This window comes from Salmo salar, chromosome ssa18 (genome assembly GCF_905237065.1).
Source record: "Salmo salar chromosome ssa18, Ssal_v3.1, whole genome shotgun sequence".
Taxonomy (NCBI): domain Eukaryota; kingdom Metazoa; phylum Chordata; class Actinopteri; order Salmoniformes; family Salmonidae; genus Salmo; species Salmo salar.
The window spans coordinates 66,069,919-66,097,837 of record NC_059459.1 but is presented as its reverse complement, the minus strand read 5'-3'; the positions used below and the strand labels follow the sequence as shown (position 1 = coordinate 66,097,837).

Sequence of the window (27,919 nt, the reverse complement as noted above, 5' to 3'; positions counted from 1 at the left end):
CAGGGGGGTGAATACTTATTTAATTAAGAGATATTAGTGTTTTATTTGTCTTTCATTCTTAACATTCTTTTGACTTGTTCTTCCACTTTTACATTAGAGTATTTTGTGTAGCTCGTTTACAAAAAAATACATATTTGAATCAATTTTAATTTCCCTTTGTAACACAACAAAATGTGGCAAAAGTCAAGGGGTGTGAATCCTTTCTGAAGGCACTGTACTGTTCCCTATGGATCGTGGTAAACATACTTACATAAGAATCTGTCATTTACAACTTTATTATTGAATGAAAAATTAATACACACTAGCAGTTCAGTGTTTCCCTTAAGATTTTTTCAGCAGTGGTGGCAAAGGCGGGGGGGACGGGGACTCCAAAATACATGAACATTCAATTATGTTGACACAATCTGCAATATAACTGATGAGCGCCACTGCACTGTAAGGACATGATGAGGAGCAAGCGGTGGACAAGTGCAAATGCTGGTTAATTCCACCATTGGAGTGCCAGGACAGAGAAGAGCTTGGACTGGGCTGAGTGGGAGCTGCCCTCCTGTAGGGGTGGGAGGGAGGTGGCAGAACGGAGTGCTCGAATTGGGGTGTAGGGTTTGAGCATAGCCTGAAGGTAGGAAGGTGCAGTTCCTCTTGTTGTTCCGTAGGTAAGCACCATGACCCTGTAGTGGACGCGAGCTTCAACGAAGCCAGTGGAGTGTGCGGAGGAGCAGGGTGACATAAGAGAACTTGGGAAGTTTGAAAACCAGGGAGGCTGCAGGGTTCTGGATAAGTTGCAGGGGTTTGATGGCACAAGCGACAAGCCCAGCCAACAGCGAGTTGCAGTAGTCCAGACTGGAGGACAAGTGCCTGGATTAGCTTTGATGTTTTCAGAGACAACAGGGTGTTGTCCAGGGTCACGCCAAGGTTCATTGCACTCTGGGAGGGTGACACTGGAGTTGTCAACCGTGATGTAGAGGTCTTTGGGTGAGCAGGCCTTCCCTGGGAGGAAGAGCTGTTCCGTCTTGTTGAGCTTGAGGTGGTGGGCCGACATCCAAGTTGAGATATCTGCCAGGCACGCAGAGATGCGTGTCGCCACCTGGGTATCTGAAGCGGGGAAGGAGAAAAGTAGTTCAGTGTCATCCGCATAGCAATGATAGGAGAGACCATGTGAGGATATGACGGAGTCGAGTGACTTGGTGTTTAGGGAGAAGAGGAGAGGGCCTAGAACCGAGCCCCGAGCGATGTGAAAGTATGTGGTGCAGACACAGATTCTCTTCATGTCACCTGGTAGGAGCGGCCTGTCAGGTAGGATGAAATCCAAGAGTGTGCATAACCTTAGACGCCCAGCCCTGAGAGGGTGTAGAGGAGGATCTGATGGTACACGGTGTCAAAGGCAGCGGATAGATCTAGGAGGATGAGAACAGAGGAGTGAGAGTCAGAGGGGGGTTGGAGAATAAAAAATTAGACCAGCCCATCTGTTATTTGCCCCTGTTCTGATATGTAATCTATAAAATGAGGGTTTGTGCTTCACAGATTTAATAACAAAGGTTTTCTAAATTCACCTGAACATAGTAACAAATATCTCAAACCTTTATTTTTTTCCCCCCAAAGAAACGCACCTGGAGAGCTTGCTACTGGAGCTGGGGTTGGAGCAACACTACACAGAGAAGCTCGCCCTCAGCACCGTGCTGCAGATTGATGAGAAGACCGTCACAGATGAACCCGCTCAGACTCTCTCAGCCATGCCATGGACTTTCCTGAAGAGGTTAATGATGGTTAATGTAACAGCTAGGAGTGTGAAATGCACCTCATCACAAGGTGAGGCAGTTCAAAGGTAAATACTTGGCAGACTTCACAGACTTGTTCAATGGACAAGATCAGTGTCAGAAGAAAGCCGAGGAGTTCACCACCCTGTGTCTCAAACCTGCAGTAGAGGCCTATGTTGCCAGTTCCCTGGGTCCGGAAATTGTTGACGAAATGCTGACGGTACATAATGCCTTTCAATTCAGCTCTAGGAGTTTTTTTCAGTATTGTATCCTGAAGCAACTGTTGTCATCATCCGACTTTAACAACTATCATAGCTACATTTGTGACTACGAAGGCTTTGTCAAGAATTGGATTTTGGATGAAATCTTGAAACACTTCTCACAAGGAAACAAAATGTTTGATTTCGAAGACTGTCAACTCAAAGGGATCATCAGTGTCATCACTGAGGCAATCACAAAAGCACAGGTGAATGAGAACGGAAACATAAAGGAATTCATTCTGGACATATGCAGGGACCTAGGAGAGAAGCTAGTGCTTCCCCAAGATGCTTTGGAAGCCACCATGATCCTCAACAATTCCAATCAGGAATCGTTTGCCCACTGGCTCAACACATCTGTAGTGGAGATGGAACAGTCTCTGAGAGAAGAGTTCCAAAGAGCAAGGGATGTGAAAAAGAAATTGGAAAGACAGAACATCAAGCCACAGAACGAGCTGTTCACAAGAGTGTTTGGCTGCGGGAAGCAGTGTCCATTCTGCAAGGCACCGTGCGAGGCAGGGGGAAAAGCCCAAACAGAACACTCTGCCTCAATACATAGACCTGGTCATTGTAGGTTTGAGGGCTCAAGAAAACTTGTCACTGACATCTGTTCCTCTTCAGTGTTCATTGATACCACCTTCAGATGCTATGCAACACGTGGACAGTGGCATCCTTACAAGAAATACCGGGAAATTTACCCTGGCGTCGGACTACTGGAAATTTGTGATGGCAAAATTCAACAACCACTTTGCCAGAAATTATGACGCACAGCCTGCAGATATTCCCCCTGCCTGGAAACGGATCTCAAAGGAACAGGCAGAAAAAAGTCTCAAAGAGTCTTTTAGCATCATGTGAGATTCTCTACATTGCCTCAAAGAGCAATAGCCTTAATTTGGTTTGACTGAGTCGCGACACACCAATACTTCTCAAGAGACTTGACTGCATGCAACATTCTTAGATTAAACACTAAACTAGTGTTCTTAGTTTTCGGTCAAGACATGGGCCCTTGAAATCTACCAATTAAAAAAGCAATGGAATGGTAGCTGGTATGATAATCTGTCTTGCACTTGGCCTTAGATACTTGTCTGGCCATATTGTGGGTCTTATTTGCTAGGCTGGAAAGCAATGAAATAAATAATTGATCCTACTGTGAATCAGTCTACCTAGGGTACTAGGCTCTGATGCTAAATCTGTTTTTCAATGCTTAAGAATTTCACTTCTGTAAGTAAACAAAATTCAAGATTCAAAATCGTAAATGTTCATTGCATTTTATTTATGCCTTATACGTTTTGGGAATCAAAATGTTCCTATATGTATTATTTTTTTTGTAAATTCTTGACACATTTTATTTTTGTTCTTATGTGGTGGACATTTAATTTTCATTTAATTTTGTTACTGATCAAACCACACATTGTTATTGCCCTACGACTGATACTGATGTGATTCAATCAAGTGTTGAAAAGGATCATATTTGAAATGGCAATTTTCTCATAAATTCTAACGTACCTACACATTTCATTCATCAAACAAACTTTGAAATGAAAATAAACTTACTGAAGTCTGCTTGTCTGTTTGTTTCTCTGTAAGAAAGCAGTACTTAAATATTTACTAGTGTCTATTAATACCTCAAAGTAATATGTTTCTTGATGTAATATATTTGCATGGTATTGGTATTACAATAATCACATTGTTTTTAAAGGTGCACACCAGAGGGAAATGCCGTCCCTATTTCAATGTAATTCCTATCCTAGAGCGGAAATTCTCATTTAGGTTCCACCTCCGAATAAAGACGCAGGTTACCTCAGTGCTTCTTGATGCATATTCACAAATTGGTGATTTCCACGTGGAGTGAAGAAACGACAACAAATAGTAAACTGCCAACTGTCAGGTGTAGCTAGCTAGCATGTTAACCGTTTCTAGCGAGCGAGCTATCATGCTAACTTTATCTAGCTAGCTAATGTTATCTGTTGCTGGTTTATTTACTACACCTTATTCAAAAGATTAGTCAGCTGGCTAGGCTACGGCTGGTTCTTGAGTTGGATTTGTTACTGGTTTCCCCTAAATGCTTACCTATATCTTTGACTTTGCCATCTATTGTTATCTCAAAGGTTTTTGCATCTTCCCTAAAATGTGGCTGAGAATCCGCCATAGAAATAATTAGATAGAATAAGATGAAGCTCCAGTAATATGGATCACGATTGAACAGTTTGGGCTAGAGATACGTTTTTCTACATTTATATATATACATAAAATACAGACTATATATATATATATATATATATATATATATATATATATATATATATATATATATATATATATGGGGGGGTGAGAGAATGGCATTGTTAATTAATCAGAAACAACTGCAAAGTCCTTCCTCATCATATATACATATATATAAATAAAATACAGACTATATATATACCTATATATACCCAAATAAAAATAGGGGTGCAAACGTACGTTTTTCTTGACCAGAAATGTTTTGAGTTAGTCTGTATTTTACCCTCCTGCTTATATATATAAAATACAGACTAACTCAAAACATTTCTGGTCAAGAAAAACGTACGTTTGCACCCCTATTTTTATTTGCTCCATGGCTCAGGCAAGTGGACATCAAAAGGCTCAGCTCAGTCGCGACTCATGATGAGGAAGGACTTTGCAGTTGTTTCTGATTAATTAACAATGTCATTCTCTCACCCCCGAATGGAGACTTAACACATCTTAACTTTTGAACAATCATTCTGCACCATTCTATCGAATGGAAATGATGTCTTTATTGAGACAAATAACAGATTACATTTTTCCATTGACACTTTGGGAAACACTCAATAAACAATGACACCATTCTGGAATTAGACTAACAATACTCTGCCTCTCCATCACCAGAACTTTACAGAGATAGGCTTCAAACTCAGTAGAATTGACTATCCACAGATAAGGCTGAGCAGCAGCTGTTCCGAGCGCCATTTTGTTTACGAGCATGGAGAAAATACTGGTCAACTTCTAGCTCATCAACTCAAGTGCAAATCTGCCTCGCAGCTGATCTCTCAAATTCACAACACCTCGGGTGTTTTAACAGTTAGTCCCACTGAAATGAATAATACTTTCAAAACATTTTATTCAGATCTTTACACATCAGAATCACCTGAAGACAATTCCAATTTGAATGAAGAGAGAGGAAATAGATCAACCTTTGCAGTTAGAGAAGATGATTAATTAAATTACAGCAATGCAAAGTGGAAAATCCCCTGGCCCAAATGGTTTCCCAATCGAATTCTACAAAAGGTTTTCTTCCAAACTGGCAACCCTCCTGCTTGAAATGTTTGAAAACGCCCTGGACCAGGGTGTTTTACCCCAAACCCTGACAGAGGGGTCGATCACGCTTTTGTTAAAACCCGGCAAAGATGCATCTGAGTGTGCCTCATACAGACCGATCTCACTTTTAAATGCAGATGTAAAATTTGAGAGAAATTGCTCACCTCTCGAATAGAGAGACATACATCATCTCTATGATGATGCTAAAGCCCACACCCTCAATACATGGTATCTACATATGGGGACTGGAACACAATGTTTTCTTGTATGGCGATTACTTGCTTTTATATATCTCAGACTCTGAAGTGTGTGTCCCTTATATAGGGGAGGTTTGGTGTGTTTTGGGGTTTTCAATTGAATTTCTCAAAAAGTTAATGTATTCCTATTAATTAACTAGCTTTACACATTCCACGGGAAACTATTCCATTTCGTATGTCCAAGTCTGGCTTTAAATATTTAGGGATCAATATTACCCGTACCTTGTCTTCCCTCCATGATGATAACTTTATTCCCCTGATTAGCAAACTTAAACTGGACTTTCAGAGATGGAGTATTCTCCATTTGACTTTAGCTAATAAATTGTGTGAAGATGAATGTATTGCCCAGATTTCTGTATTTGTTCCAATGTCTCCCTCTTTTTCTACCAAAGTCTTTTGTCACTTTAGTGGATAAGCGTAACTTTTTTAATGGGGCGGTGGGAGTCCAAGAATACGTAAAGCATTCCTCCAGAGAGAGAAAACACATGGAGGACTAGCCCTTCATAACTGTATGTATTATTAACGGACAGCGAATATACAAAAGATTGTTTGCTGGATTCGCACCCCAGAAACTGACTGGTGTCAAACAGAAGCCAACTCCTGTTTCTCTTCCTCTTTGTCAGCTTTAGTCACCTCCAATTTCCACTTACAGCTTCGCACTACACATCCAATCCAATTGTTGTCAATACTCTTAAAATGTTGACTCAATTCCATCAACATTTTCAATTCTGTGATTTCTCTATTCAAGGTCCTATACAGTACATTCGGAAGGTATTCACACCCCTTCACTTTTTCCACATTTTGTTACGTTACAGCCTTATTCTAAAATTGATTAAATTGTTTTTTTCCCCTCATCAATCTACACACAATATCTCATAATGACAAACCAAAAACAGTTTTTTTTTACATTTTTGCAAACTTATGAAAAAAACCTGAAATCACATTTACATAAGTATTCAGACCCTTTATTCAGTACTTTGTTGAAGCACCTTTGGCAGTGATTACAGCCTCGAGACTCCCTAGGTATAACGCAACAAGCTTGGCACACCTGTATTCGGTGAGTTTCTCCCATTCTTCTCTGCAGATCCTCTCAAGCTCTATCAGGTTGGATGGGAAGCGTCGCTGAACTGCTATTTTCAGGTCTCTCCAGAGATGTTCGATCAGGTTCAAGTCTGGGCTCTGGCTGGACCACTCAAGAATATTCAGAGACTTGTCCTGAAGCTGAAAAACATCCCCACATCATGATGCTGCCACCACCATACTTCACCGTAGGCATGGTGCCAGGTTTCCTCCAGACGTGACACTTGGCATTCCGGCCCTTAGAGTTCAATCTTGGCTTCATCAGACCAGAGAATCATGTTTCTCATTGTCTGAGTCCGTTATGTGCCTTTAGGCGAACTCCAAGCGGGCTGTCATGTGCTTTTTACTGAAGAGTGGCTTCCATCTGGCCACTCTACCATAAAGGCCTGATTGGTGGATTGGTGCAGAGATGGTTGTCCTTCTGGAAGTTTCTCCCATCTCCACAGAGGAACTCTGGAGCTCTGTCAGAGTGACAATCGGGTTCTTGGTCACCTCCCTGACCATGGCCCTTCACCCCCAATTACTCAGTTTGGCCAGTTGGCCAGCTCTAGCAAGTCTTGGTGGTTCCAAACTTCTTCCATTTAAGAATGATGGAGGCCACTGTGTTCTTGGGGACATTCAATGCTGCAGAAATGTTTTGGTACCCTTCCCCAGACCTGTGCCTCGACACAATCCTTTCTCGGAACTCTATGGACAATTCCTTCGACCTCATTGCTTGGTGTTTGCTCTGACATGCACTGTCAACTGTGGGACCTTATATAGACAAGTGCGTAGGCAAGTTGTAGAAACATCTCAAGGATGATCAATGGAAACAGGATGCACCTGAGCTCAATTTCGAGTCTCATAGCAAATGGTCTGAATACTTAAAGTTGAAGTCGGAAGTTTACATACACTTAGGTTGGAGTCATTAAAACTCGTTTTTCAACTACTCCACAAATTTCTTGTGAACAAACTATAGTTCTGGCAAGTCGTTTAGGACATCTACTTTGTGCATGACACAAGTAATTTTTCCAACAATTGTTTACAGACAGATTATTTCACTTAGAATTCACTGTATCACAATTCCAATATGTCAGAAGTTTACATACACTAAGTTGATTGTGCCTTTAAACAGCTTGGAAAATTACCGAAAATGATGTCATGACTTTAGAAGCTTCTGATAGGCTAATTAACATCATTTGAGTAAATTGGAGGTGTACCTGTGGATGTATTTCAAGGCCTACCTTCAAACTCAGTTCCTCTTTGCTTGACATCATGGGAAAATAAAAATGTATCAGCCAAGACCTCCGAAAACAAATGGTGGACCTCCACAAGTCTGGTTCATACTTGGGAGCAATTTTCAAACGCCTGAAGGTACCACGTTCATCTGTACAAACAATAGTACGCAAGTATAAACACCATGGGACCACGCAGCCGTCATACCGCTCAGGAAGGAGACGCGTTCTGTCTCCTAGAGATGAATGTATTTTGGTGCGAAAAGTGCAAATCAATCCCAGAACAACAGCAAAGGACCTTGTGAAGATCCTAGAGGAAACAGGCACAAAAGTATCTATATCCACAGTAAAACGAGTCTGATATCGACATAACCTGAAAAGCCGCTCAGCAAGAAGAAGCCACTGCTCCAAAACCGCCATAAAAAAAGCCTGACTACAGTTTGAAACTGCACATGGGGACAAAGATCGTACTTTTTGGAGAAATGTCCTCTGGTCTGATGAAACAAAAATAGAACTGTTTGGCCATAATGTTTGGAGGAAAAAGTGGGAGGTTTGCAAGCCGAAGAACACCATCCCAACCGTGAAGCACGGGGGTGGCAGCATCATGTTGTGGGGGTGCTTTGCTGCAGGAGGGACTGGTGCACTTCACAAAATTGTGAGGCAGGAAAACTCTGTGGATATATTGATATCGCAAGACATCAGTCAGGAAGTTAAAGCTTGGTCACAAATGGGTCTTCCAAATGGACAATGACTCCAAGCATACTTCCAAAGTTGTGGCAAAATGGCTTCAGGACAACAAAGTCAAGGTATTGGAATGGCCATCACAAAGCCCTGACCTCAATCCTATAAAAAATGTGTGGGCAGATCTGAAAAAGCGTGTGTGAGCAAGGAGGCCTAAAAACCTGACTCAGTTACACCAACTCTGTCAGGAGGAATGGGTCAAAATTCACCAAACTTATTGTGGAAAGCTTGTGGAAGGCTACCCGAAACGTTTGACCCAAGTTAAACAACTTAAAGGCAATGCTACCAAATACTAATTGAGTGTATGTAAACTTCTGACCCACTGGGAATGTGATGAAAGAAATAAAAGCTGAAATAAATCATTCTCTCTACTATTATTCTGACATTTCACATTCTTAAAATAAAGTGGTGATCCTAACTGACCTAAGACAGGGAATTTTTACTCTGATTAAATGTCAGGAATTGTGAAAAACTGAGTTTAAATGCATTTGGCTAAGGTGTATGTAAACTTCCGACTTCAACTGTATGTAAATAAGATAGGTCAGTTTTTTATTTTTAATAAATACAAAAAATAAAAACTATTTTTGCTTTGTCATTATGGGGTATTGTGTGTAGATTGATCAGGAAAGTCAAGGGGTTTGAATACTTTCTGAATCCACTGTATGTAATAATCACCTCTTCCTTCTAGGCAAACTGGATGTAGCTTTTAGGCTATGGCAGATGAATGGCCTTACTAAGTTTAATGACCTTTTATATCGATAGCACCTTTGCCAATTTCAATGACCTCGCTATCAAATGTAATTTACCCCATTCAAGTTTATTTAGGTATTTCCAAATCTGACTCAAAGCCCCACCTTTCCAAGTCTATCATCGGGTTTGGATGCCCTTTTGAAAACACATTTTCAACTAAAGGGACTTATCCCATATTTTTTAGATAAACATGTGCCTTGATAACCCGTCATTCAATAAAATCCGATCAGAGTGAAAAAAGGAACTTGGTGGAGAGATCTCTGAAAGTCTGGAATAGTGCCTACCTTAGGGTAAATGGAAGCTCCTCTTGTGCCCGGCTCAGCCTTATACAGTTTAAGGTACTTCACTGTATTCATTTCAGTAAGGCCAGATTGTCCAAATTCAACCCAAATATTGATGGTACAGCTCCTTGGCGGACTTGACTCACATGTTCTGGGGCCTGGCAGACTATTGGTCCACTATTATTGATTTAAAACCCTTTCTGAAGCATGTAACAGAGTTGCAACCTGGCACAAAAATTGCTATTTTTGGAGTACCAAACAGCAATCCTTCCCTGACCAATAGACAGCTAGATGGCATTGCCTTTGCCACCATGTTGGCCCGCAGAAGGATTTTATTGAATTGGAAATCTATCCATCCTCCCTTAACCTCTCTTTGGCTCAAAGATTTGATTGGAATAAAATTAAGTATACCATTCAAGGGTCAACCAAATCATTTTATTCCACCTGAGACCCGATGATGATATCCTATGATATCCAAATACTTCCTACAGATTTGTGCTCTTGGCCTCGCACCCCTTGAGGTTACTACTATATATAGTAGGCCTAGACGGGGGGTAAACAAAATAAAGAAATGCCATGCTGGTGGGTGGTAACATGCAAATAAAACCCAGTCCTGAAAAGAAACGTAGTGTGAAAAGTATTAGCACGTCATCTCAAAGGGGAAACACTTTCCCACTTCGGATTTCCCACTTCAAGCCCATATCACACTTTGACTAAAACAGTGGCTTATTGGCTTAAATCATTGTGCAACATCATGGGTAAACTCTGGAGATCCTTTCAGCTGAAAAAAGTGAATTTTTGCTTTTGTGGGGCTTTAATGGAAGAAGCAGTCTTGTGAATGAAGTTGAGGGGGTGCGTTAGGTAAATGAAGAGACGTACTCGACAGCCTGGCTATGAACGTCTTTATGTGCCCCGCATCAGAATCACAGCATACAGTGTGTCATAACTAAACAGAAATATCATCACCTTATTTATATAGTTTTATTTTACCTGTTTAATAATGCTCTTTTTTAAAATTGATTTTTAACATGTTTTCTTCATCTCAAGTCTTGGGTTTCTTAATTCAATAAAGAAATGAAAAAGAAGACAACAGGTGCAAATGTTGCTATGCAGGCCGAACTGACACCGAACTCCGAATGTTTCCCAGGGATATTGGTCATGTGCTTCAGTTTACCTGAACTCTCAGGTACATAGACCATAACATATACAAACCTTTCTCTGTTTAGACGGTCAACCATGACACGTAGTCACAAGCAAAGCAGGAAATTCACCTACATGAAACATTGTTACGTACTGCCCCTTTTATTTCAGGTGTTTTTCCAACAGAGCACCGCTCCGGCAAATCTATAAAACTATGATAACTGCTTTATAATCCTTTAACAACTGATTTATCATTGAAAATCAACACACTGTCAACAGAATTGGTTTTGGACCAAAAATAATGACTTTCTTCATGGTCTGAGTGCGAGGAATAATACATTAAAATCCAATATGGATTTTTTGGGGGTTGGTTCAGTTGTTTCAAAGTCATCTTAAATTAACACTAGATATCTAAAACTCTGTGTAAGTCCAAACCAAGGCTACAACAAAATGGAGTACACACCTAACACATACACACCACATTAGCTATCCTAACACATGCTCTCACTTATACACTCACACTCACTTCCAGGTCAACACCTATGCATGTCTTGTAATGTCGTCCAACCGTCTGGCCACTAGGCGTGCAGTGGTCAAAGCAACTCATTCCCACCACATCTCTCCACCCGGAAGGCAAGCGTAGCTGTACCAATAGCTTATGATGAGGTCATGTAGCACAACCTACATGAACAGGACACATACAGATATTGTACGTAACGCAGTGTATTCAGGGGGACATGTGACCCACCCGCAGTATGTGATTTCCAATGAGGATAAGAGGTAGCCTGGTCCCAGATCGGTTTGTGCTGTGTAGTCAACTCCTAGTCGTGACAATGACCGTAGGAGTTGGGAAGAGGGCCAAAACAGATCTGGGACCAGGCTAGATCAGAGGCATCTTAGGTTACATAAAGCCCTCGTTTCTTTATCCCCCTGTGGTTTTGGGGCTACGCTACAATACCAAAGTCAACAGGGAGTGAATATCCAGACTCCAGAAGCCACACGGTTGTTTTTAAAGGTGCGCTCTGTAACTTTAATTTCCGGTAAAAGTGTCCCTGCATTGTAGTTGCCATAGGGGAAAGTGGGAATGACAGATTCCGCCTTTAAGGTATCCTGCATCATCATACAGATATGCACGTGTGGTAGACATCTAATAAAGGCCTGCAGTTACGCATGTCCCATTTGAATGTGGGATAGAGACCATATTAACAACAGCACAGAGTAAGAATGGGTCAGTATCCCTGCTACAGTGTTTGCTTAGTGCTTTCACAGGTTGAGGAGTCAAGATGCTACATAGACAACTCTATGACTTTGTCCTGAATGTCCATTGTCTACCCACTTCTGCACAACTTTGTTACATCCTGCACTGACAACACGGGGCTAATAGAACTAGAATCTGACTTTCCTGAATCCTTCGAAAGAGTACAGCAGAGAATATATTCAAATGGTGTACAGTGAAGGTACAATACTAGCTGGTGGCCCCTTATCAACTTGCACCTGTTGTCTCTGTTGTCACAAAGTCATTTCATTCACTCGAAAAAAACAAACAAGAAACGTAATATTTACAAATATTTTTGCCTGTTTGTTTGTTCTTACACTTAAAAATGTACAGTTTTGCTCCTCTTTTTTGACGTGTCTCTGTGTCACGCAACAATGTATTCCTCCACATTCCGAATGTTCAGAGGCTGACAGATAGGTTGTTATGGTGATTGTGTGTCACCATGGCGCCCTCTAGTGTGTAAACCTATAAAATAGTCAAGGAAAACAACAGAAAAAAGGAAATAGCTTCTGTCGCTCTTCTATTGGTTGAAGTTCTGTTTTGTTGTATATGTACTAGCAGTAGTTTCCTCTGCGACATCCCATGGCCCTCTTATTCACATGAATAAGTATAAAATAGTTCACTAGGATCTAATGGCACAACGACTCTTCATAGGACAGACTCGGATCGCTCCCATCGATGAAATAAGTCTGTCCACTGTCCCAGTTGACCAGTCACATCATCACAACCTTTCCCCTGTGTTTAAGGTTGTGATGATGACTTGGATGCTTTGAGTCTCTCTCCCAGGTTTCTTCTTCTAGTCCAAGAATACAGCTTGTGTTGAGTCCTTCTCTAGCTCCCATTGACCACAACCCCAGTCCAGTCTATGTTACAGTATATTGTGCAGCTGATCATTCCCCCATTTCCCCACCACACACGGTCTCTCTCAGTAGGCTAACACAGTCTGACTCTACCACTGTGTTCTCTCACATTCTCCCCTCAACTTCCACAATCCTCAAGCAGTAATGAAATAGAAACCAAAGAAAAGTCTAAAAGCTAAACACAAGCATAGACACAACATGGTCGCTAACGGTTTCCCATAGAGGATACAGTGCACTGTGGGTTCTCACTCACAGCTCTACAGTTCTGTTCAGTGGGATTAATCATATTAACCCGTCGGCCCCCTCTACTGGCCATATTAGAGCATTACAGTCAGGTGCTTTATCAATAGACTTTACCTCGACTTTTATGTGTTTTTCCCTGTTAAAAAAAGAAAAACTAAAACCCGGCAACAACTGATCACTTTGCTGCCTCTTGGTCTAAGGTCCTCTACCAGCTTTGTTATCACAGACCGTGGCCTGGCTGACAGACCCCCAGTCTTGCTCAGTGTGCTTAGAGTTACATACACAGCAGTAGAGCTAAGGGGTTGTGGGAGCAACAGAGTCAGCAGGGTGAGGGGTCAGGGATTAAGGGTCAGGAGATGCAGGGTTGAATGACTGTACACAGCGAAGTCATGAGTTGAAAAGTATGTGAGTTCTACTCAACTCTTCACATTCATGTAGCTATTACGCCTAGTTAGTTAAATGTTGGTGTTTACTGGTGGGGGAAAGGAGAAAGGGATAGGGAAAACGGAATGGTGGGAGGAATGGAGGAGTGTGTGTGTAAGCAGTTGGAGAGATGTTATTTTGGAGTGCGGGTTCACATCATGGGGATGAGCCTCTGAGTTGAGATGTCTGTCTCTCTCTCTCGTTCTCTCTCTCGTTCTCTCTCTCCCTCTGTCTCCCTCCATCATTCTCCATGCACTCTAATTACCCTTGCCCCGGTGAAGCTGTGCTGACATGTACGTACACACACACACACCCACGCACGCACGCACACTCACTCATCAAACAAAATCTGCATGTGCTGGAAATAGAGGCGAAGATAGGACAGAATGTGTGAAAGAAGGAGGGAGAGTGAGAACGTCCTTTTCTCTCCTTCCTACTAACAGAATTAGGAAAGTAACGTTCTATGAGCCTCCAAGACTTGAGTACTGTATGTACCTTCAATATCTCTACCTGCAGCACCCTATCCCCTACATAGTACACTTCTTTTGACCAGAGCATAATGGACACCAATACCTCTAGAAATGTGTCCAAAACAACACCCTAATGCCTATCTAATGCCTATAGTGCACTACTTTTTGCCTGACTGGCCAGAAGTAGTGCAATAGGGAATAGGATGCCATTTCAGTGGCAGATTATGGCTTCCATGCCTGCCATAATGACTCACAGAGAGACAGGGGCCCAAGGCTCAGTGGATGGCCTGGTTATTACGAGACAAAGACAGAGCTGCTAGAGTGGCACCAATATCTCACATTACATAAGAGGGGCCCTCAGGGGCCCTGGCCTGATGACGATAGCAGAGCAGGGAGAGTGGGGTCTCTGTGCGACTGATATGTGGTCGCATTGGTTTGCACCTGCTTTGTATGAAATGTGTTGTAAGAATAAAGGTTGATTTGATTTACTGGGTAGTTGATTTGGTTGGCGTAGCATGTGGTCTATAGTGCAATAGTAGACAGTAAGCAATGAACATGGGAGATGGTGATGATACGGAATGTGTTGTATATTCAAGATGTATGATCATTATTTTATTCATATTTGTTCCAGTCAGGTTTCTCTTGTTGTAAAGGATAATTGTGCAAATCAAAGAAGCATCCGTGCAGTTTTTTTTTAATTGCCTCCATTTTTTTGTTTTTGAAGAATAAAATAGGAAGAAAAAAGCATATGAAATAGAGATAGAAATGGTTTAAAACAGGAGACGTGTGGAAACATTGACTATCCAGTGTCCTTTCCCCATCATCATTTAAAAAAATAATTCATGCATAGATCCCCACTGAGAAAACCATTTATATATCTTCTTCTTTGTACACATTTATATATAACTATATATCTATATACTTAAAATTCTTTCCACAAAAAAATAAGAACTGAAAGCAACAACCAAACAATCAAAGAAAAAAAGCACACAAGATAGGCCAAATTGGCACTTTTCATGAACACAGTCAGTAGGCTATCTTGATACAGCTCCACACTCTTGATTCTCTCTCAGTTCCCTCCTATGGGAAAACAACACAGTACTTGGCACCAAGAATGCTGGTAGAAGGACGATATCAGAATATCAATATTTTCATGATAGATGCTAACTGTATGTACTGTACGCCTTGTATGAAAAAGACTCCCAACAATTCCTAAGGGTGGGCTGAGGGGTTCATTTGAGGGGGGTTTAGAACTACAGAGGGAAAGAGATGGATGTAGAAAAGAGAAAACACTATATCAAGTAAGCAGATGACATGAGTAGAGAGATAGAGGTTTTCCAATATATCAGAGGTCACTTTACCCAACACCCAAAAAAACTATCTTCAACCCTATTACAGCACAGAAATTGATAAAAAGGGGGATGAAAAAACAACAAAATGAAAAGCACAGTAAGAGGATCGTCCTCTGGGAAGGTTTGGGGGTTGTCAGAGTCAGAGAATATGAGACCCCATCAAAATAGTTTCTAAATGTCTCAATGTCCCCCCTTAACATCTGCTGCCCCTGCAGTTCAGCTGCACTTCCACTTAACCTCAACAGGTGGCACTGTAGGAAGTACACAGCATGAGGGCAGCAGGCTGACGGTTGGAGAAACAGAGTAAGAGAGAGAGAGAGATATCCATAGAGAGGGAGCCAGAGCGCGTAGTAGTTGGTCCACCGGTCCCCCAGGGGGAGCTCTAGCTTTACTATACGCGTGTGGTGGAGTGGGGGTGGGGCAGGGTGTTGTTGTGGCCGGTGCTGGGGAAGGTATTGAAGGGGTGGAGGGGCTGCATGCCGGTGATGGTGCTGGGGATCATGGTGATGGTGTTGGGGGTCATGAGGGGCACGTCGTCCGGGGCCCTCCGCAGGGCCAGAGTGTAGTCGGGCGGGCAGGCAGGCCGCAGGATGTCGTGGGGACGGAGGGGCTCCATGTCGTGGTGTGGGTCGTGCTCCGAGTGCTTCATCTGCAGGGACATGATCTCTTCCTCCTGGCTGTGTGCCAGGTCATTGGCGGGCCCACCATGGCGCTGCGGGGAGAGCCGGTGGCGCCGCATCTCCTGCCGCTTGTCCCGCTTGTAGTAGAGCGCTGCGAATGCCAGGATGTTGAGGAAGAGTAGCGACGCCCCCACTGCCACTGTCACCGACAGCTCTGTGGAATAATCGCGTGTGTCACCGGGGAAGAGGTCCAGTCTGGGCCGCTCTGATCCGTAGGGCTCCACGGGGTCAGGGAATGTCGGGTAGGGGTGGCCCGTGGTGCGTGGTTTGGGCTTCCAGGGGACCCCGGGGGGGCGGGTGCTGCCTGGAGGTAGCCTGGTGGTGGGGGGGAATTCGTCATGGAGGGAATGTAGATGAGGGACCAGCTCCAGCCAGAAGGCCACCTTGTTGGCTCGGTAGTTGTCTCTGACGCGGGGCTTCAGACCGATGTGGAGGTACTGCTTGTCCTTGGAGTTGAACTTGGTCCAGATGACCTCCTCGAAGCGGTTGGGCTTGGTGTGGATGAACTTGGTGTCCTGAGGCACCGGCAGGTTGGGGTCCCTAGAGGAGAAATGAATACAAATCTCATTTAAATTATTTAAATCAAAGGTATTCCAAAGTTATTACACACAGACACTTTATAGTATATTTCACTGTTAAACAACCTCTTGAATTTGACATTAAAACATGAAAAAAATTACCTCAAAATTGCAATACATTTTATAGCTTCTTACATACAGTTGAAAGTTGGAATTTTACATACACCTTAGCCAAATACATTTAAACAAATTTTTTCACAATCCCTGACATTTAATCCTAGTAAAAATTCCCTGTTTTAGGTCAGTTAGGATAACCACTTTATTTTAAGAATATGAAATGTCAGAATAATAGTAGAGAGAATGATTTATTTCAGCTTTTATTTCTTTCATCACATTCCCAGTGGGTCAGAAGTTTACATTCACTCAATTAGTATTTGGTAGCATTGCCTTTAAATTGTTTAACTTGGGTAAAACGTTTCGGGTAGCCTTCCACAAGCTTCACACAATAAGTTGGGTGAATTTTAGGCCCATTCCTCCCGACAGAGCTGGAGTAACTGAATCAGGTTTGTAGGCCTCCTCGCTTTTTCAGTTCTGCACACACATTTTCCATAGGATTGAGGTCAGGGCTTTGTGATGGCCACTCCAATACCAATACCAATACTTTGTTGTCCTTAAGCCATTTTGCCACAGCTTTGAAAGTATGCTTGGGGTCATTGTCCATTTGGAAGACCCATTTGCGACCAAAGTTTAACTTCCTGACTGATGTGTTGAGATGTTGCTTCAATATATCCACATAATTTTCCAGCAAAACACCCCCACAACATGATGCTGCCACCCCCGTGCTTCACAGTTGGGATGGTGTTCTTCGGCTTGCAAGCCTCACCCTTTTTCCTCCAAACGTAACAATGGTCATTACGGCCAAATAGTTATATTTTTGTTTCATCAGACCAGAGGGCATTTGTCCAAAAAGTACGATCTTTATCCCCATGTGCAGTTGCAAACCGTAGTCTGGCTTTTTTATGGCGGTTTTGGAGCAGTGACTTCTTCCTTGATGAGCGTCCTTTCAGTTTATGTCAATACAGAATTTGTTTACTGTGGATATAGATACTTTTGTACCTGTTTCCTCCAGCATCTTCACAAGGTCCTTTGCTGTTGTTCTGGGATTGATTTGCACTTTTCGCACCAAAGTACGTTCATATCTATCCGACAGAACGCGTCTCCTTCCTGAGCGGCATGACGGCTGCGTGGTCCCATGGTGTTTATACCTGCGTACTATTGTTTGTACAGCTGAACGTGGTACCTTCAGGCTTTTTGAATTTGCACCCAAGGATGAACCAGACTTGTGGAGGTCTACAATTGTGATACAGTGAATTATAAGTGAAATAATCTGTCAGTAAACAATTGTTGGAAAAATTATTTGTGTCATGCACAAAGTAGATGTCCTAACCGACTTGGCAAAACGATAGTTTGGTAAGAGATTTGTGGAGTGGTTGAAAAACCAGTTTTAATGACTCCAACCTACGTGTATGTAAACTTCCGACTTCAAGTGTATAGTCGGGGGTGAAAGTAGATTTAATTTATTCCGGGTGTGGCACCTCCTATGTGTGCACATGCTTGCATGACAACAATTGCATGACCATTTATTTTGTTGTTTATGGGCCTAATCATAGAATTACCTATAGAATCCCTATTAATTCAGTAGGATCTATGTGGGCGTAGTCCTAAAGTTTTGTCATTTCACTTTTAAAATGTATCACCTTTTATTTTGACATAAACACAACCAGTCATGATGTTTTAATCTGATCTGTCAAACGATCAGTTCACAAGGCAAAGTTCCTGTAAGCCTGGCTATCTGCTCGTATTGTCACGTCCTGACCAGTAAAAGGGGTCATTTGTCATTGTAGTATGGTCAGGGCGTGGCAGGGGGTATTGTTTTTGTGTGTTTTGGGGTTGGTTTGTTTCATGGGGATTTGTTCTAGTTTTCATTTTCTATGTTCATTTTCTATGTGTGGCCGAGTATGGTTTCCAATCAGAGTCAGGTGTCTTTCGTTGTCTCTGATTGGAAGCCATACTTAGGCAGCCTGTTTTTTTCCTTTGGGTTTGTGGGTGGTTGTTTTTCGTATAGTTCGTGTACCTTACGGAACTGTCGATTGTCGTTTTGTTAATTTTGTTTAAGTGTTCACTTTATACGTTATTAAAAGAAGATGAGCACTCAACACGCTGCGCTTTGGTCTAATCCTTCCGACAGTTGTGACACGTATTCATTCACTCTAAAATAATTCCTGCATCCATACCGTGCACTGTGCACATAATATGAGGAATGGAAAGAAACATCTGTAACAAAACCCCAAAAGTCTAATGAATGACATTCAGTGATTGTCATCCCTTAGGCCTATACTTGTAACCTGAATTGATGCAGCCACTGTCCGCGCATGTCTCGGTCTCGGCCAATCAACTCTGCCTTTGCAAAATTCCTGCCTTAGCGGAGACTGCATTCACCCCTTAAGGTTGATGTCCACGTCCCCAGAAATTGGATGCTTCTCAATCCACCTCATACGCCTATGTTGCACTTCCGCATCTGCGGTGAAAGGCGACAGAGCTGGAGCGGAGTATGTCAGACCATGAGACATCCCGGAAATCGGTCTTCTCACAAAATCATCTGTAGTGTAGCGTTTACTCTCGCACGGACGCCCACACACCTCACAAGACTCGTCTGAAGGTCCCCCGGCACCAGTTGAATTTTTTTAATGAAAGTATATGTGGAGACTGTTTAGTACCCAAAATAAGGTGTTAAATACATGTAAAGACAAATAAATGTTTCCTGATCTTTCTTATATCTCTCGGATGTAGGACAGACGCTTCAGAACACACTATCTGTTGTTCTATTTAATGAATATGTTATTCAATGTGTTTGTATGGGCTAATAGCAGTAAGGCCCAAAATTATTTTTCAGCAAATTTTTGGGATACTTCAAAATCAAAAATCTAAATCCTTGGTATGACCTTCTTAAAACAATTCCATATAGCTTAGTGGAACCCCCCTGGCTTAGACAGGGCTTAGATTCTTATGGGTTAGCTGCAGTTTGGCTCAATTGGAAATTACCTTTACATTTCAAGCGCGTTATAGTGCTGAATTTTGGTGATATGGTTTAAATTGAGCCCTAAATTAAATAGTCCTCAAGAGTAGAAAGAGCAAACCAAACAAAGCCCCATTCTTTCTACCTTCTACCCTCTACCATTCACTACCTACCCCGTCTTAGCAAAGTTTGTCCAGTACGTCATGACTACAGCACTGAGCATGACATCATTCTTAGAGAAGTTGCAGGGGAACAGGTCGGTGGCTCCGATCATGGGCACCCCGAACACATAGGGGATCTCATCCCCGTGGGCCGCGTCCGCCCACTCTGGCCGTGTCTCCGTCTGGCAGTGGTGGTAGAATGTGTAGAAGTAAACAGGAGATTGGAACTCGGCGTGCAGTTTGGCCGTGGCCACCGCTGGCGCCACCCACTGGTGGTCCGTGAACAGGGCGAGGAGGGTTTTTCTTCTCATGTCTCCGTTGTCACGGTCGGCCCAGTCAGTGTACATGAACTTAATGGTCTCTCTCAGGATGTCCTTACCTAGAGGGGAGGAGAGGGAGGAGGGTGGTGGGAGGAGAGGGAGAGTGGGGAGAGGGGAGGGATGGAGGGAGGTTGGACACAAGAGAGAGTGAAAGTTCAAGAGAGGGAAGTTGAGAAAGAGAGATACAGATGGAGCCAGAAGATGAGCGAAAGGGAGAGAGTGAGGGAAAGAGAAATAGAGATAGAGAGTAGAGAAAGGGAAAGAGAAATAGAGATAGAGATTATAGAAAGGGAGGGAAAGGGTGGGGTTAGAGAAAAAGGCACATGATAGTGAATTGAAGGTTAAAGAGACGTTTTTACCAAATAGTAAACCACAGAACTTGGCTTTGAGACACATCATTCCTCTCTAGAGGTTATATATTATATTGTTACTTTACTCAATACTTTATAAAAAGCTGCACATTAATTGGTATTGGTATTTTATTAGGATCCCCATTAGATGTTGCGATTGCAGCCGTTACTCGTCCACACAAAACATGACATAATACAGAAAATGTGTAGACAAGAACAGCTCAAGGATAGAACTACATACATTTAAAATGTCACACGTAGCCTACATATCAGTGCATTCACACAAAATATCTATGTCAAATAGGGGAGAGGCGTTGTGCCGCGAGGTGTTGCTTTAAAAAAAAAAAACAGGTTTGCTGTTCACTTGAGGAGTTCCATGAAATCATGGCTCTATATAATACTGTACGTTTTCTTGAATTTTTTTCTGGAATTGGGAAGTGTGAAAAGACCCCTGGTGGCATGTCTGGTGGGATAAGTGTGTGTGTGTCAGTGCTTTTTCTAGGTCCTTCTTTGCAGAACTTGACCATATGACTGGACAATAATCAAGATAAGATAAAACTAGAGCCTGCAGGATCTGCTTTGTGGAGTGTAGTGTCAAAAAAGCAGACCATCTCTTTATCACGGACAGACCTCTCCCCATCTTTACAACCATTGAATCAATATGTTTTAACAATGACAGTTTACAATTAGTAGGGATATAGAGACCATTACCCTCAGGATATCCATAGAGATTGTCCACAAAGTTAGAGATGGTGTAGTCGAACGCTGCAGCTGAGATCCCATCATTGTCTTCACTGTCATCTACAAACTTCAGCCCCTCTCCCTGGTTCACTCCTATCAGGATGTCATAGTTCAGGAACTCCCCCTTGTGGAAAAACGAGGGAAGGACATGTTAGGTGCATAGACATTAGAAGAGGATGAGATTTTGCTGCCTCATAACATTTTAAGCACTTTGGGCTCCTTGAAAAGCACTATTAACACCAAAAAGCATAAAATATAAACCTGTCTTAAATTACACTTAACCATTATAGTAATGTCTTATCATAACCTTTATCTTTTTACATTACTCTTGGTAACTCTGGCAGTGAGATTTCATCAGAACCAATAGAAAACCTCTGTCTCTGCAGTCAGAGTGCCATGACTAATATACCCACACTAACCTCCACCCTATCCCCACCCCCAACAACACACCCACCCCCTGCTCCAGCAATCCCACCTGCTGCATGAGTATCTCAGGGTCATCCGGCACCACGTCTCCGTCCACTACGGGTCCGAAGGCAATGTGGTAGCGTGCCGGCTGGATGTCCTGATCCACCAGCTCCCTGAAGTTCTTCTTCCTCAGGCAGTCCACCAATTCTGCCGTCTCTGAGTGGCTGCAGCCCACCTTCCGGGCCAGGATCTTGGTGTACTTCAGGGGCTGGTAGTTGACCGACCAGCTGGAGATGGCTGAGCCACTCTGGGCTATGGCCCTCTGGAACAACCCTGGAGGACAGAGAGTGGAAGGAGAAGTTAGACAAGTGAATCTGAAAGGAGGAGGTTTTATGAAAGTCCAATGTAATATCAGGAGAAGGACAAAACAAGATCCTACACATAGAAAAAAGGTGAGCGGATATTCCCTTTTTTATGTGTCCGAAAATTGAATACGGCCCAAAGTGTACTGTACATGTTTGATTATTACAGTGGCAGCCAAGGTTGCGTCTCTATAGTCTAAAGTGGCTTTCTTCTCCTGGTCTACTTTTCTTCCAGAAAAGATAAGCTAATATTCTAAAGAATACTTAGTTAGGTTGTGAACGTTTGTTCCATTTTCCCTCCATCTTAGTCACTGTAACAAATCAGATAGAAAGTAATGCGCTTTAAACTCCATCGTTGAGATGATACTGTATGAGATTCAGCCCAGACTAGGGAATCGATGGGGGACTGCACAGTCTGCCTCTTATTAAAGAAACACATTTACTTCCTCTTTTCCACAGATTTCTCTTTTTCTCTCTCTGTCTGTCCTGCGGTGAAAACGAACTACTGTGGTGCCTCGTTACAGGGGGGAGCTCTCATTCCTCCCCCTATTCCTCCTTTGTATTGCTCTCTTCCTCCACATTCTTTTCCTCTCCTGTAGATTCCTGGTGAATAATTAAGCAGTGACGCAGAGCAGAGCCTCTTTCCCAGGGAAGACTATCAGGGAGCGCGTGGCTCAGCTGACCTGCTACTTCAGCATTACTCCTCATAGATAGATAGATAGATAGATAGATAGATAGAGAGAGAGAGAGAGAGAGAGAGAGAGCGAGAGAGAGACGTGGGCGGGAGGAGAGAAGGAGAGTGAGTTGAAGAGAGGTGTGAGGAAGTAAGTGAGAATTGATAGTGAGAGAAAGTATGAGAAAGGGGAGAGAGGTGACTCATCTATATTTCATCCTAAATCCTAATCAGTTTCTCTCTTTCCTCCTTCCCTCTCTCAATGCATCTTCCCTTCTGCTACCTCCCCCCTCTTCTCCCCTCTCCTCCCTTTCCCACTCTAGTCATTACAACCTGTATCCCCCTTCCCCCTCCTCTCTCCCTCGCCTCTCATCCACCTCTCCTCCATAAACACGTGTATCACGCCACAGCTGATTTGTTGAGTGGTGGGATGACACGACTGGTGTTGCCCGTGGGGAGCGAGAGTGTTCCTTACCTGGCACCCCGGAAGCTTTGAGTGACAGGTGGAGGAGTTGTAGTCTGGAGGGCTGGTGTTAGATGACGATGAGGACGGTGATTAAGATGAAGATGGGTTTGACAGCAGAGAGAACTGGTTTTAATGTATGGGTGAGTGGCAGCAGAGGAGACGAGTCAATGATGAGACGAGACAAGAGAGGAGGAGAGGACATGTAAGTTAGGGTAGGAGAAGACATGTTGGTTAGGGTAGAAGAGGAGGAGAGGACATGTAGGTTAGGGTAGAAGAGGAGGAGAGGACATGTAAGTTAGGGTAGGAGAAGACATGTTGGTTAGGGTAGAAGAGGAGGAGAGGACATGTAGGTTAGGGTAGAAGAGGAGGAGAGGACATGTAAGTTAGGGTAGGAGAAGACATGTTGGTTAGGGTAGAAGAGGAGGAGAGGACATGTAGGTTAGGGTAGAAGAGGAGGAGAGGACATGTAGGTTAGGGTAGAAGAGGAGAGGACATGTAGGTTAGGCGAGGAGAGGACATGTAGGTTAGGAGAAGAGAGGACATGTAGGTAAGGAGAGGAGAGGAGGAGAGGACATGTAGGTTAGGAGAGGAGAGGAGGAGAGGACATGTATTTTAGGGTAGGAGAGGAGGGGACATGTAGGTTAGGGTAGGAGAGGACATGTAGGTTAGGGTAGAAGAGGAGGAGAGGGCATGTAGGTTAGGGTAGCAGAGGACATGTAGGTTAGGGTAGAAGAGGAGGAGAGGACATGTATGTTAGGGTAGAAGAGGAGAGGACATGTAGGTTAGGCAAGGAGAGGACATGTAGGTTAGGAGAAGAGAGGACATGTAGGTAAGGAGAGGAGAGGAGGAGAGGATATGTAGGTTAGGAGAGGAGAGGAGGAGAGGACATGTATGTTAGGGTAGGAGAGGAGGGGACATGTAGGTTAGGGTAGGAGAGGACATGTAGGTTAGGGTAGTAGAGGAGGAGAGGGCATGTAGGTTAGGATAGGAGAGGAGGAGAGGACATGTAGGTTAGGGTAGAAGAGGAGGAGAGGACATGTAGGTTAGGGTAGAAGAGGAGGAGAGGACATGTTTGTTAGGGTAGGAGACGAGAGGAGGAGACGGCAGGTAGGTTAGGAGAGGAGAGGAGGAGAGGACATGTGGGTTAGGAGAGGAGAGGAGGAGAGGACATGTAGGTTAGGAGAGGAGAGGAGGAGAGGGCATGTATGTTAGGGTAGGAGAGGAGGGGACATGTAGGTTAGGGTAGGAGAGGAGGAGAGGGCATGTAGGTTAGGATAGGAGAGGAGGAGAGGACATGTAGGTTAGGGTAGGAGAGGAGAGGAGAGGAGGAGAGGGCAGGTAGGTTAGGGTAGGAAAGGAGAGGACATATAGGTTAGGGTAGGAGTAGAGAGGACATGTAGGTTAGGGTAGGAGAGGAGGGCAGGACATGTAGGTTAGGGTAGTAGAGGAGAAGACATGTATGTTAGGGTAGGAGTGGAGAGGACATGTAGGTTAGGGTAGGAGAAGACAGGAGGAGAGGACATGTATGTTAGGGTAGGAGAGGAGAGGACATGTATATTAGGGTAGGAAAGGAGAGGACATGTGGGTTAGGGTAGGAGAGGAGAGGACATGTAGTTAGGGTAGGAAAGGAGAGGACATGTAGTTAGGGTAGGAAAGGAGAGGACATGTAGGTTAGGGTAGGAGAGGAGAGGACATGTATGTTAGTGTAGGAAAGGAGAGGACATGTAGGTTAGGGTAGGAGAGGAGAGGACATGTAGATTAGGGTAGGATAGGAGAGGACATGTAGGGTTAGGGTAGGCGAGGAGAGGACATGTATATTAGGGTAGGAAAGGAGAGGACATGTAGGTTAGGGTAGGAGAGGAGAGGACATGTATGTTAGTGTAGGAAAGGAGAGGACATGTAGGTTAGGGTAGGAGAGGAGAGGACATGTAGATTAGGGTAGGATAGGAGAGGACATGTAGGGTTAGGGTAGGCGAGGAGAGGACATGTATATTAGGGTAGAAGAGGAGAGGACATGTAGGTTAGGGTAGGAGAAGACAGGAGGAGAGGACATGTAGGTTAGGGTAGGAGAGGAGAGGACATGTAGATTAGGGTAGGAGAGGAGAGGAGAGGACATGTATGTTAGTGTAGGAAAGGAGAGGACATGTAGGTTAGGGTAGGAGTGGAGAGGACATGTATGTTCCGGTAGGAGAGGAGAGGACATGTAGATTAGGGTAGGAGAGGAGAGGACATGTATGTTAGGGTAGGAGAGGAGAGGACATGTAGATTAGGGTAGGAGAGGAGAGGACATGTAGGTTAGGGTAGGAGAAGACAGGAGGAGAGGACATGTAGGTTAGGGTAGGAAAGGAGAGGACATGTAGATTAGGGTAGGAGAGGAGAGGACATGTAGGTTAGGGTAGGAAGGGACAGGAGGAGAGGACATGTAGGATAGGGTAGGATAAGACAGGAGGAGAGGACATGTATGTTAGGGTAGGAGAAGACAGGAGGAGAGGACATGTAGGTTAGGGTATGTCACAGGTTTTGGTTTTTCCATTTATGTTTTGAGTTTGGACTTAAAGAACATTAGCACGTAGGGCGCACCGATTGGTGTCACCTCGTTAGTCAGTTACACCTGTGCTGGTTTGTCATCTTGTTAGTGGGAAGGTGTTTCAACTATGCTGCCCAGGTGCTATTTAAGAGTGGCTGGCCAAGTGCTCCAGTTGTCTTGAGAGATGTGCAGGGTTAACACCTTTAGTTGGCTCTTCCTATTTGATTTCTAGAAAAACATACATTTTCCCTCTTTTCATTTTTCTACACTTTTTGGTTTGCTTCCTATCTTTAAGTTTGGTGTGGGTTTTAATTGAGTTTGCATGTTCTGGGTCAAATATAGTGGATCTCATGGTGGGTGTCTTTTAGGTCCCAGTTGTTGTTGCTAGTCAACTTTCAATGGACACTCCCATGAATGTACACTGCTCAAAAAAATAAAGGGAACACTTAAACAACACAATGTAACTCCAAGTCAATCACACTTCTGTGAAATCAAACTGTCCACTTAGGAAGCAACACTGATTGACAATAAATTTCACATGCTGTTGTGCAAATGGAATAGACAACAGGTGGAAATTATAGGCAATTAGCAAGACACCCCCAATAAAGGAGTGGTTCTGCAGGTGGGGACCACAGACCACTTCTTAGTTCCTATGCTTCCTGGCTGATGTTTTGGTCACTTTTGAATGCTGGCGGTGCTTTCACTCTAGTGGTAGCATGAGACGGAGTCTACAACCCACACAAGTGGCTCAGCTAGTGCAGCTCATCCAGGATGGCACATCAATGCGAGCTGTGGCAAGAAGGTTTGCTGTGTCTGTCAGCGTAGTGTCCAGAGCATGGAGGCGCTACCAGGAGACAGGCCAGTACATCAGGAGACGTGGAGGAGGCCGTAGGAGGGCAACAACCCAGCAGCAGGACCGCTACCTCCACCTTTGTGCAAGGAGGAGCAGGAGAAGCACTGCCAGAGCCCTGCAAAATGACCTCCAGCAGGCCACAAATGTGCATGTGTCTGCTCAAACGGTCAGAAACAGACTCCATGAGGGTGGTATGAGGGCCCGACGTCCACAGGTGGGGGTTGTGCTTACAGCCCAACACCGTGCAGGACGTTTGGCATTTGCCAGAGAACACCAAGATTGGCAAATTCGCCACTGGCGCCCTGTGCTCTTCACAGATGAAAGCAGGTTCACACTGAGCACGTGACAGACGTGACAGAGTCTGGAGACGCCGTGGAGAACGTTCTGCTGCCTGCAACATCCTCCAGCATGACCGGTTTGGCGGTGGGTCAGTCATGGTGTGGGGTGGCATTTCTTTGGGGGGCCGCACAGCCCTCCATGTGCTCGCCAGAGGTAGCCTGACTGCCATTAGGTACCGAGATGAGATCCTCAGACCCCTTGTGAGACCATATGCTGGTGTATATGCATTGCCCCTTGTGAGACCATATGCTGGTGTATATGCATATGCATTGATGCTATGGACTGGCCCGCCCGTTCCCCAGACCTGAATCCAATTGAGCACATCTGGGACATCATGTCTCGCTCCATCCACCAACGCCACGTTGCACCACAGACTGTCCAGGAGTTGGCGGATGCTTTAGTCCAGGTCTGGGAGGAGATCCCTCAGGAGACCATCCGCCACCTCATCAGGAGCATGCCCAGGCGTTGTAGGGAGGTCATACAGGCATGTGGAGGCCACACACACCACTGAGCCTCATTTTGACTTGTTTTAAGGACATTACATCAAAGTTGGATCAGCCTGTAGTGTGGTTTTCCACTTTAATTTTGAGTGTGACTCCAAATCCAGACCTCCATGGGTTGATAAATTGGATTTCCATTGATTATTTTTGTGTGATTTTGTTGTCAGCACATTCAACTATGTAAAGAAAAAAGTATTTAATAAGATTATTTATTTCATTCATATCTAGGATGTGTTGTTTAAGTGTTCCATTAATTTTTTTGAGCAGTATATTTCAGTACCCCTCCTTAACCCACCTGTTTCGTTTTGGTGTTGTCAGTGACGCTTTGTTAGTCCCCCTTTCTGTTTGAGCAAAATTTTTGGTTTTCTTGCTCGGAAACGTAACAGGTAGGGGAGGGAGAGGACATGTAGGTTAGGGTAGAAGAGGAGGACAAGATATGTAGGTTAGGGTATGAGAGGAGGAGAGGACATGTATGTTAGGGTAGAAGAGGAGGAAATGGCATGTATGTTAGGGTAGTAGCAGAGGAGAG

General features: G+C 43.8%; 1 protein-coding gene across 3 annotated transcripts in view; it reads right to left on the bottom strand.

Annotated features, from left to right (window-relative positions):
• Positions 1–10,539: 10,539 nt before the first annotated feature.
• LOC106577771 (neuroligin-2) overlaps positions 10,540–27,919 on the bottom strand; it is a 335,052-nt gene continuing 317,672 nt past the window's right edge. For all 3 annotated transcript variants that reach the window (XM_045701405.1, XM_045701404.1, XM_014156101.2), the window contains 4 exons: positions 21,738–22,003; positions 21,233–21,386; positions 19,864–20,230; positions 10,540–16,636 (listed from right to left, as the gene is read on the bottom strand). In XM_045701405.1, coding sequence (XP_045557361.1) covers positions 15,808–16,636; positions 19,864–20,230; positions 21,233–21,386; positions 21,738–22,003 — 1,616 coding nt within the window. In that variant the 3' untranslated portion in view covers positions 10,540–15,807. The remainder of the gene's footprint in view (positions 16,637–19,863; positions 20,231–21,232; positions 21,387–21,737; positions 22,004–27,919) is intronic.